Consider the following 12,595-nt stretch of genomic DNA (forward strand, 5'->3'; position numbering starts at 1 on the left):
GGGGCAGCACACTTATACAATGTCATCACCACGGTGTAAAAAGAACAGGTGGTATGATGGCAGCGTGTCTCACTAATGTTGGGGAGCTGCCAGGTGGTGCACGCGACCAGGTGGCTGGCGCCGGAGGCTGACAAGCCCTGAGAGCGCATGTTTCAGTCTGCATTTTTCAGAGTGCGTGTAAGTGTTAACGTTCTCATGTTGAGGTTACTATCTTAATTTCGTGAAAGCTTATTTGACAATGCTGCAACGCGTGCTGCATTTTTAAATCAAAAACATATATTTTGCTCAACGCAGTTCTCACAGTCCACATTTTTGTTGGAGCAGCTGACAATTCAATTTGCAAGTTCTGTTTAGATGACGAGTTGCTACTATCTGACGTCACTATATCCTGCATCCCCATTTTCATTTCTCATGCGAAGGCAGTGTGTTGGGGAGTACTGCGTACGATGTTCTCCTGCGTGCATGGAAGAGCTTTCGCGAACTCCAGTGAGCTGTACCATCATTGTTGTGTAGACTCAAACGAAAACTAAATATTGCGCTTTTCACATACGGGCTCCATGAATAGTAGAGTTCATAAAGCACCAATATGAAGACTGCTTGTTGCTTGGGGACCATGTCGTGCCTTTCCTGCATTTATAGCGTTCAATGGAATCAGTGTGTGCATGCTCCGTAATATAATGTTCATGATAGAAGACGCTCATCGGTTTTGTTTCGTTTTTTCATTCAAAATTTGCGAGGCAACAGAAAACCAATATGGAATCAACTTGCAAACCAAGAGAAAGGAAATTCATTGGTGTAGGATACGCATATCCCTGTGGCATTCTTCGTCATTCTTGTGTTGGCAGTGCTAAACTGGTTCTGGCTGCCTTCTATTGGCACATCACTTGCTAACTCCAGTAACTCACATTTTTACTATATTTCGCTTGCTGTTTCTTCTTCTTCGTGTTTTCTGCCTATTGCTCTTCTTTTGGAAGTGCTGCGCAAGCGTCAGTTGTCACGGAACACCGTTCTTTGAAAGTGAAGTGTGAAGAAGCAGGAAAATTACTCGGCACAGCATCTCTAGCTAGAGAAGCTCTTCGGGTCATGCTGGCTAAAACAACTCCATTGTGCACTACCGTTCATGTTTTTGTCACACATACTAGGTCAAGGTGCTTCTCGCACACCTAGTTGTCTGGTTGCAGGACTCAGTCCTCACGCTGTATGGCATCCCGCCATGCTTGCAGTCGACTCTTCTCTTTAGGGACACTGAATATCGATACTTTGTCTTTGCACGAGTCATATCCGTTCTTGAAGTTTGTAATGAAACACTTTTTGCCCATAGTCCGATTCGATCCCTCTCTGCCAGGCAACATCGCTACTCAAACGATAAATCTCTCTTCTTCCCTCTCTGGAGATTCTGCTTATTCGCCCTTTCCATTATTTGCATTATTACGCTTCCACCGAGAACAAGGATGACTGATTGCTCAATGGTAAAGCAAACATTTCAAAAAGAGAGAGAGAGAGAGAGAATTTATCGTCTGCCTGCACCACTTTTCCGTGACTGCTCCCAGGCTTTGTCAAACACTGTTTGCTAGAACAAGCGACACGACTGCAATGGTGGAGACATTATCGTCTGTTAAGGCACCTGCGGAACTTCAATGATTATAACAAATGAAAGACACACTAAATAAATTCGTTTTTATTTCTTTCAACGCGTTTTATGTGCAGCTATAACATTTTAGCCTTTCGAATTTCCCACCTTTCCAGCCACCTTACATGTGCTGCTGTGCTGCGGTGCAGACGTGAGACACCCCCATTAATGAGACGCGTTTCTCCCTAGTGGCCCCCACGTCGTTGGATCACCTGTTCTTACACCGTGGTCAGCACCGTGATGGCGAGTGAAGGTAGCCTGTGCGATGGCCGAAGCAAGTGATGGAAAGCGATGACAGCTTGGATAGTCTCTGCACAATTTTGGGAAACCATTCTTCCAATGCCTAATCTAAGTTGTATCGAAACGATTTAGCTGGAAAAGTGCTCTAAGTGGCCGAAAAAAATTTTTATTTTGACAGTGCAGAAGGTGAGAAAGAAGCTCAAAATCGTGCAACAACACCGAAGTTCATGTATTTGTCTTTCATCATTTCCAACGACGAGAGCCGCCATCTTGGTAACTTCGAAAGCTCGAAGTTCCACTTTTCCGTTCCCACTCTCCTCGCCTGCGATAACCGTACACGAAGAGTGCAAACATCAAATGTCAGGGGCCAATCTGTTGAAGTTCCTGATGTGCGTGGCCCTTCTATTGGCTCAGCGTGCGAGCACGCTGATAGGTGCCTTACGACTGTGTGTTGCTGTGGCAATGTGCACCGACGATGCCAGCGAGTGCTCGTGTACTAGGCCTGCTTTGAAAAAATTGTTGATCCACCGTTTATTTGCTGATCACTGCAGATCGCACGGTGATTGCAAATGTTGAATTGACACTCGATAAAAAAACAACAAAAAACAACAAAAAACAAAAAACACACACACGAGGCCAGGCTCGCCTACAGAGATCAAAGCGCAAGCCTTCTCTGCTTATTATGGAGATAAGAGGAGGCGTTCATCCCAAGGTTCCGACAGGCCGATAATAAGATCACGCCAAACCGACCGAACAAGTTTTCAGCACGTCACGCAGTCCCATACCACATCCATAATAATGTGCCAGCAAAGCAAACCACTGCCCTTAGTAGTCGAGCCTATGCGCAGGTGTAGTTTTACTTTGGAAACCGTATGCGATGTGCTGATGCCTGTTTCCGTGCCTCTCTGCACACACGTGGGTTTGTGTTCGCCTGCACATTCTAAATCCTACGTTGATACCACATGCATCTAATGTCAACACCAGCAGAGACAGTGCACTCTCATAAAAGCAAACGTGAAACGGTGCCTGCGGCATAGCTCGCGTGGAACGAACGTTGGTGTGGCAGGACCACGAGTGTAGCATCAGTTCTTGTGGCGCAAGCACGGATTTTTGGCATAAGAAAATTAAGGCCCTGATGTAAGTGTAGTTGCCAGAGATGACTGCAAAGCTTCGCCAAGCCAATAACGCACTATCTAGGCTGCCTGGCCACAAGTTCCGTGTCTGCAAAAAAATGCTGCAACTGTCCAGTCTGTCCTGTTGACATACAGCCTGCTGCCCTTGCCCTCCGTAGGGCTGCATAAAAGCACCTGTAGTAAATTAGAGATGCCTAAATCCTGCCAGATAAGAAATGAAGGCCCGGAAGTTCGCTCACTAACAAAAGACGCCGAGTATTATAGTCCTGGTATAACTTCGCGCGAGTCAACTGCTCCCAAAACTCTGTGGCCCATTTTCTCAAAATTGTGTTTTATGTCTGCCACCTTGCTTGCAGAAAGCATAGCATGATAACGGCTGGACAGGTTCTTATCCCATTTGTTTTATTGTAATCCTTAAGACATGCTTGAGGGCAATACTGTCTCACTTTGGTCCCACAGAAATGTATGAGGGCTGGCCGCGACCTTCGATCAGAATTGAATTGACTGAAAAATTGAATTAACTGGAGTTGATTAACAAAAGTCTACGGTACTCTCAATACTATCGTGACAATTCACTGTTGACAACGAGATTAATTGCTTTGCAATTCTTAGCTAGTGATATTACCAGAAAGTTTACAATAACTGACAATCAGTAACACTTGGTTCATGCAATTGGGAACAGGAAAATGTCACCTAGTTTATGTTGAAGTGTTGATGTGTGGTGCAATCGTAAACACTGCGATATATGTCGTAAGCCGTGTGATTTTACATTATCAATTGTGCACTATTGATGGTTATTGTATTATCATTAGTTAGATAATGACTAAACTACTGATAGTACTATAGACCGTTTCACACACTACTCTGGAGCATTTGTGCGATTTCTTCACCTGAAAGGTGTCCGAGGACTGTTGGTGAGCTTGCGTGGTGAGCGTGCCTTGATCACCATGGGCCGGTGCAGCTCCTCTAGCACGGAGGGGGCCACGTACGTGAAACCCTGCACAGTACAGGGCCAAGCACATGATAGAAACAACATGCTATATTTCATGTTTCAGCTGGTCAGTCTTCGCTGCTTGATTTGCAAAGAGGCCACGGCGTGCACACACGCACGCACGCACGCACACACACACACACACACACACACACACACACACACACACACACACACACACACACACACACAAACAAAAGAAAAAAGCTTTCTCTGGAGATTTCTCTGGGGTGCTGCAAGGAAGTGTGGCATCAGCCATGTATCGAGGTTCCACAGAACTTTACCATGCTTTATGGCCAGTTATGTATGATTTGGGTGTTGATGAAAGGTTGGGACACAGACCTGTGTCCCCACTTAATAGGAAAGTGATCATGCGTACGGAGGCGGGTGGAAATTGGGCCGCATCATGGCCCAATTTCACGGCCCATGGCCCGAAACTTGCCTGCGGGACTGGCGCAAACGGAAGGAGAGGCTTCCTACTTTGGCGGTTGCTGCGTGCGGCACGGCCACGTGGGCCCTATCTTGAAAGCGATCTGTGATGGGGGACAGAGTCTACGTGTCCATGCGCCGCACTGTGTTCTCATCACACAAGGGAGAGGCAGCACAAAGGTCCATTCGCTCGCTCCTGTTACCGCACCTCTTCGCTCTAGCGCTTTCATAGCGAGTTTGTATGGTCATAAAGTGAGAAATGTTCACGTTTGCATGTGCGCGCGCAACACCCCGCTTGTTAATTTAGTTAGTTAGCGAATGTTTACAAGTTTATATGGCCGATAAAATTGCTATCCTTACTTCATATAGCTGTCCGCTAATTTGCTATCGCAATCGATGCTCTGCCTCTCAGGTGAAACTGCGACTTCTTTTATTCATCACAACTTAGTGCAATGAATAAGAAATGAATGAAAATGGAACGAGCGGACATAGTATCCTGGTTTAGTTCATTATTAATCAGGGTGTTTAATAAAGGAGCAATGTGGTATAAAACAGATTGCTGCCCGTAATTTGTAATCTTCCTTGCTAGTTCATTATAAAAATAAAAAACCCACCCCTTATGTAATGCCCTCCAGAAAGGGGCCTTTAAGGTAATAAAACTGAACTGAATACTAAGACGGCAGCTCTCTCTCAACAGAAAGCTGTGCAATCGGCAGTTTTCTTACTGGTTTCAAAGACAACAAAGTAAAGAAACGCAATTTTCTCAAATTCTGTCGTGTATTATTTTGTAAGATTTCCCACGAGATAAAGGAAGGTCTTAGGATTGCGGAAAATATAGTATATAAAGAATATAAAATTTTGAACAAGTTGGTCATTATATTGCAATTGAGAATTCAATGGCAATACAAGTAAAAGTTGCTTAATTTAAAAATTTTGAGGGGGTTTTTGGGTGATACGAATTTTGGGTGATATGAATATTTTTAGCCTTCCTTAGTGATTTGTATCATTGAGATTCTATACTGTGTTCATGTTTTCTGCACTCCTCTTTCTAACACTTCATGTTCCGAGAAACAAACATGTCACTGCCAATAACGGTTTGTGCACGCACACACACATGCACGCACACACACACAAACCAGCAGCCATGGTAGCCCACTGAGAACACTCTACAAATATAAGCACTTGTTCTTACATGGACTGTGACAGTGAAGGACATACATTTTGCCACAAATTAAGACACCCTAAAAAGGAAGAAACACTAACAACAGCATGAGCGGCACTTCCGATGATTTAATTTGGGTGACCACCTAGGAATAAAAAGAAAACTCAAGATCTGCTTGGCTATCACGAGTTTATTTGATTGCTGCGTCTTAGCTGCTGCCTCATGGTGATAGGGACATGTGCCCGTTGGCTATATTTTCCACGTGCCAAGAAATGGTTGCTGATGTACAACTCGTCATTCTAAAATTGTCAAGCGTGGAACTGCTATGCTCTGCCTGAAGTCTGCCCACAGGAAATCATGTACACACACGAAGCAGGCATCTTTAAATAATCAGATCCAGCGACTTCAGTCACCGAAACCCTTTTAGGAAAGGTAAAAAGCACAAGTGCCACAAGAGAGGAAGAAAGTATTAGAACTGTAAGACCTGCAGTGATTCCTTATGTTCATAAGGTCACCCACAACCTCAAAAAGGTGGCAGGTCAGTATGAGGAACCCACTGCCTTTTCTGCCCCCGTTAAGCTGATTCAACTCTGCTTGAGCACGCTTGTGAGGAGTCAGGCTGCCAAGGCTGCGGCAAGAAACATTGTACGACTTACGAAAAATGTGCCACGGGGGTGGTCTATGATATTTTTCTTTCTGCAGCAAGTCCTACATTGGCAAGACCGGGCACTGTATAAATGATCAAGCCAAGGAACATGACCTAAATCTAATGAAAGATGGCGTGGCACATTTGCCAGTGCACTGCAAGGCTTGCATGTGTTTCCAAGAGATTAAGATTCTCGGTAGAAGTAAGAATCCGACAGAATGTGAGCTAATGGAAGCTTACTATAGAAAAAAGAAAGACTCAAGCAGTATTAGTGATACGTCAGTCATGCTTTACCAATTGGAGACCAGATTGTTTGACCACTGCATATCCTAAGTTTTAGGATATGCAGTGGTCGGTATGCAGTTTTAGGATATGCATATCCTAAGGTTTACTCGTGGGTCAGCACCCAAAACAAATCAGTAGGAAGTGTCGCCTGTGCCGTCATCTATGTTTTTTCCTTTGGTGTGCGCCTTAATGTGTGGCAAAAAATGTCCCCTTCAGCAAACACCAACTTAGCCAACAAACAGTCCTGTTGTGACAGTGAACGCCTCGTAGCACATGCACACAGCACACATACAATGAAGGAAAAAAAAAAAAAAACACAGCCAGAAGACCAAAAAAAATATAAAAGCCTGGGTCACTCCAGCCACATTCCAGCACTCACCACAAACACCTGGTTGACACTGTCCGAAAGCATTCCATCGTCCGGACTGTCGATGGGCGTCTGCTTGGTGAACTTGGTGTCAAACTGTGACACGTCCTCGTCATTCAGCTGGGCACAAACAAAAAAGCAACCAGCAGTGTCACAACAAAGCGCTCGAGAACAGTTTAATGTGATGTTAAGAATTGTATTGATGGGCACCAGCTATATAAAGTTTTAACTAGTGTGCCACCGCATTGCACACACAGCGCCGATTCAGTGCTAGAATCTGCTGTCATTTTTGAAAATGAAAATTGCCTTTATTTTTCCCATACGGGGAAAGGACCACAGACTAAAATTTACAAAAGTGTAGCTTGAGTGCGCTTGAGGTCCAACGTAAGTAATACATGGCAGAGAAACAAAAACACAGTCAGCAATCAAAGTGATCACATACGTACAAGATTACATTAAAACAAATAGCAATCGAAAGAATAAACATTCATATATACAGCACTAAAATGCTTCAACCTCTGAAAGCAGTATCACAAAATTGGAAGTTTGCAAATACAAGTTTTAATAAATGAAATATTTTAGAAGTTTCTTCTAAACAATTATATACTGCACATTATAAAATGTCGCTTAAATTCCTTAAGTGCAAAAAAATTATGGGGTTTCACATGCCAAAACCATTATCTGACCATGAGGCACACCGTAATGGGGGACTCCGGAAATCTGGGCCACCTGGGGTTCTTTAACGTGCACCTAAATCAAAGCACCACGGGTGTTTTCACATTTTGCCGCAATCATAGTGCGGCACCGTGGCTGGAATTCAACACCGCGACCTTGCGTTTAGCAGCCCTACACCGGAGCCACTAAGCAACTATGGCAGGTACTTTAAGTGTGATGGTAAATAAAATACATTAATTTGTTTTGTATGTATTTAGGATCATTCGCATCAGGAATTGCAAAGTTTGGTTACCTTAGTTTGTTCTGGTTCAAGGAACAGTCCACTTTTCAGTGCATCTAGTATGAACTTTATCTTAAGGTTATGACAGCAAGATTTCAGAAATTCAGTCAATGCAGGTGGTGAAAATCTAATATAATAGAGTCTCCAATATTCAAAAGTAGTGGTAATGCAGATAGTATTATAATGAACAAAGAAGCTCTAGTGTGTAATCTATAACTAATACTACCAGCAATATGCCCGACAGCTTTTTTTTTTTGCAATACCAGTAGTCTGCCAAGATTAATTTTTAATGTGCCCCGGATCAAATGACAGTAATTAACATGAGAGTTTTCTGAAAACATAGTGTGACAGATTGTTAGCTTCCTGTCACACAGGAAAATCAAATCGACATCTAGAAAGAAAACCGACTAACACAACTTTTTTTAAATGAGAGCTATATGATTGCTTTATCTCGTTCAGTAGAGCCATAGGGTACGAGTGACCTTGGAGATGAGCATTTTTAACTGAAGTCAACGTCTGATTTCTCCAACTGCCTAGAGGGCTGTGAAAAATTTTGAAAAATTGGGTAGTCCGAGAATGTTGTTATGCAAACTATATTCCCAGCACCTCCACCAAAATGTTATGCGAACGAAGGATTAAGAACTGGAGACCATTTACAACATATATTTACAAAAGACAACTGCAGCACTGGCCAGTTCAGCCGACAGCTGGAGAGCCACAGAGGGCATTCGCCATTTTCGTCGTCCACAAGAAACACGCAATATGCATGTATCAATATGAACGTGTGCATTTTACTGACCCCAAGGGTCACAGCAGTCCTGGAATAGCTCTAAAGGCCAGCCAGTACCTCATCTGGCATATTGGTGCTCGTACTGTGGCAAGAGACGGCAGGCGCATGTGAAATACACCCTGTGTCTAGTGACAGTGGCCCCTTCCCACTTTTAGTATGCTTAACCGCAATACATCGCATATTTATTTATTTATTTATTTATTTAGAAAGACCTCACAGGCCTACGAAGAGGCATAGCGGGAGGGGGGGCATATGGTACAGTTTATCACAAGATACAATCGGCAAAAAGATATCGATGCATAAACATAAAAAGATAAACATTGACACAAAACGATGAAATTTACATACGTACAGAAAGATGTCAAAAACAAAGATAAAAAAAGAAAAAGGAATGAAAAGATAAGCATTGCATAAAAACAGCAAGAACAGCAAGAAGTATTGCATAAAAGCAGCAAGGTACTTTGCGTTGAGACGTTATACACGGCATAACAAAAAAAAAAGAAAGAAAGAAAAACATATGGCATAACGTGTGGCAATACATTGAAAACATAAACTTAATGGGATTGATAAGTACCCGTGCACTAGCTCAACCCTACACACAGTGTGGAGAAAAATGTTTGACCAAATTACTGCAAAAGGCATCCTGATTTCCGAGCAAAGCAATGCTATCTGGAAGGCTGTTCCAGAGATGGATAGCGCGAGGCAGTGGTGAAAAGTTAAATGTTTGTGCCGCTCCATAAATGGGGACATAGCTGAAATTATTGTGCAATCTGCGTGATGTGAAGACGTGGTGTTTCAAACATGGTAGGGTTAATCCGTCAGAGTGAATGAATTTATGGAATAATGACAGCAATGCAATATCACGGGGAGTACTCAATGACTGCAACGGTAGTTCGGCTTTGACTTGTGTAATGCTACACGGGGCGCTGTAATTATGAGTAATGAAACGACTTGCCCTATTCTGAATGATTTCTGGCACTTCAATTAGGTGATGCTGGTGTGGAGACCAAATGGGAGACGCGTACTCAAGCTGGGGTTGCACGAACGTTAAGTAGGCCATTTTACACAAGGCAGATAGAACACTGCGCAAATTCCAGCGCAAAAAACCTAATGATTTGGATGCATTGGTAGAGACACACATAACGTGCTCAGACCATTATAGGGTAGAGTAAGGTGCATGCCAAGATACTTATATTGCCGCAGAGAGCTCTCCACATGCCAGGTACGAGCACTCTCGTGAGGCACCTTTGCAAGCGTCTCATCGCTAAAGCCCATTACTCGTCGCATCGCCATTAGAAGAGCGCCAGCAACGCCTCGCGCGTGGCGATACAGCGCGTGTCTCCCGTGCACGCGCTCACGGCAGCACCCGAGTCTGCCGTCCAATGAGAAGCTACAGCGTGGCTCTTGGCCTTCGGGGCGCGTGAGAAGTGCGTTCGGCGGAGAGACGCGGTTGACTGTGGAACAGGCTGCTGTTAACTCTTCTCTTAAAAAGTGTGTGAATGCTTAATTTTGAGTTTCCGGGCACAAGTTCGCCCACAATAAACCAGTGTGTTTAGTGTGCTTCATTGAAGAGTGCTACATTTCTGGTGGAGGTGCGGGGTATGATTGGAAGTCCCCAGTTCGTAAGAGAACGGAGCCCCGACCCTCAGCGATTGGAACCCAGGGAACTGACTCCAGTACACCAGCGCACAAGCCGCCGCATCCGAGGAGACCCACCCGAGTTCGGACCGCTTCCTGTTGCTGCAGCAGTGCGGGCAACAGTTACCAACGACGGTGCAACCATGACCAGCCCAGTGGCATCATCCCAGCTCATCGTGTACCCACCACGCACGCCCGAGTCCTTCCACGGCGATACGTTCGAAGATGTGGAAGACTGGTTAGAGCAGTTCGAGCGAGTGGCAGATTTCAACGGCTGGGACGAGACACGGAAGCTTTGCAACGTGTACTTCGCGTTAGAAGAGTCAGCGAGGACGTGGTACGTCAATCATGAAGCGACACTATCTTCGTGGGAAGAATTTCGGCGACAGCTGCTTGCCACGTATGCCAGCACCCATCGGCGAGAAAAGGCAGAGCACGCTCTGCAAGCCAGAAACCAGCGCACTAACGAAAGTGTCGGCATGTATATCGAAGATATGTCCCGTCTCTTCACGCGCGCGGATCCAAACATGACCGAAGAGAAGAAATTACGCCATCTGATGCGTGGCGTTAAGCAGGAGCTGTTTGCAGGACTCGCCCGCAACCCACCACACACTGTTGCTGAGTTTCGCACCGAAGCGACGACCATAGAGAAGGCGTTACAGCAGCGTTCCCATCACTACAATTGTGATGTCACCAGCGCACTGGCCGATATCCTGTCAGCAGGCCCAGGCAGTAACACCGAAGCACTAAGAGAACTGGTGAGATCAATCGTAAAGGAGGAGCTTCGAAAGCTGCAGATACCGGAAGCAGCGCCTACAGTCTCAACTCTCGCCGCCGTCATTCGAGATGAAGTTCGCCACGCCATTCTGCAGCCAGGACGTGAGGAACCGCCTGTTCATCATGACCAACCACCACCCGTACGTCGCGTGCCAACGTACGCTGATGTGTTATGCTAACCGACCGGGCATTGTTCTCCATTCGCGACTCCCAGCAGCCGCCAGCCGACTCTGCGCAGTGGACCCCTTCTAGCAAAGCTGAGGCCACGAAAAAGTGACGTGTGGCGTGCACCCGACCGGACACCACACTGTTTCCACTGCGGGGAAGCCGGACACCTATACAGAATGTGCCCATATCGCAGAGCAGGTCTTCGCGGCTTTACGATAAATGCGCCTTGCCCCCGTAATGGCGAAAGACCCACTGAAATTCAGGACTACTTGACCCGACAACAAGATCCGGCTGCTAGATACCAACACCAGCCCCGATCATCAACGTCTGCACGCTACCGATCACCAAGTCCACGGCCATCCTCGATATCACCAAGGCGTCGTTCACTGAGCCCACGTCCGGAAAACTGAAGCGAGCAACCTGTGGAGGCGAGGCCGCTGACGTTCGAAAAAGCCAAGATCCTCCGTCAAGTTTACCGAGCAGCCGCGACAAACAGAAGCGGATGAATAAGATAAGTGAACAGAGAATTTCTTCAGACTTGCGCATTACAATAGACGGTCAGGAATTGAGTGCATTAGTTGACACAGGTGCCGATTATTCCGTCGTAAGATATGCACTCACCAAGGAATTGAAAAAAGTTTTGATGCCATGGAGTGGACCCCAGATACGTACGGCTGGTGGGCACCTCATTACGCCCCTGGGTAGATGTACAGCGAGAATCGGAATTCGGGGTTTTTCTTACGTCGCTGATTTTGTCGTGCTGCCAGAATGTTCGAAGGATGTAATACTCGGAATGGACTTTCTCCTAACAAATGGTGCCATAATCAACCTGCAGAATTCTAGCGTGTCATTTTCTACGAAGCAGGCTATAGACATGCGAGAGTCGGAGGAGCTAGAACACGTTGCCTTGCGGATTACCGACGATGACATAACCGTGCTGGTTCGCGTAAGAAACGAAGCATTCGACGATTCGGAAGGTATAGCGGAGGCCAACGTCGAGCTACTGTTGAAAAAAGGCATTTGCGTAGCACGAGGAATTGTTCAACTACGCGATGGGTGTGCTGATGTATTGCTGACGAACTTCGGAAGTGAATTTCAGCACGTCGCAAAGAACACAGCCATCGCCTTCTTGCACAGCGCTACTGCGGTCACCGATGTATGTAGCTTAGCGTCAAGGCCACCTGCTGTCCAAACTATGCATGACGCCGTAGCATCAGTTGCGATCAACCAAAGTCTAACGCCAGCCCAGAAAGAAATGATGGAGGACCTTATAAATGAATTCGCAGAATGTTTCTCCACCTCGTCAAAGGTACGGCGCACACCAATTGTTAAACACCGTATAATAACAGACGAAGCGACCAGGCCAGTATACCAACATCCGTAC

General features: G+C 45.6%; 1 protein-coding gene across 4 annotated transcripts in view; it reads right to left on the reverse strand.

Annotated features, from left to right (window-relative positions):
* Positions 1 to 12,595, reverse strand: part of LOC139055916 (ribosomal protein S6 kinase beta-1-like) — a 129,045-nt gene that overhangs the window by 33,447 nt on the left and 83,003 nt on the right. For all 4 annotated transcript variants that reach the window (XM_070533561.1, XM_070533560.1, XM_070533562.1 and 1 more), the window contains 2 exons: positions 6,896 to 7,003; positions 3,894 to 4,000 (listed from right to left, as the gene is read on the reverse strand). In XM_070533561.1, coding sequence (XP_070389662.1) covers positions 3,894 to 4,000; positions 6,896 to 7,003 — 215 coding nt within the window. The remainder of the gene's footprint in view (positions 1 to 3,893; positions 4,001 to 6,895; positions 7,004 to 12,595) is intronic.

Source organism: Dermacentor albipictus, chromosome 2, assembly GCF_038994185.2.
Source record: "Dermacentor albipictus isolate Rhodes 1998 colony chromosome 2, USDA_Dalb.pri_finalv2, whole genome shotgun sequence".
Taxonomy (NCBI): Eukaryota; Metazoa; Arthropoda; class Arachnida; order Ixodida; family Ixodidae; genus Dermacentor; species Dermacentor albipictus.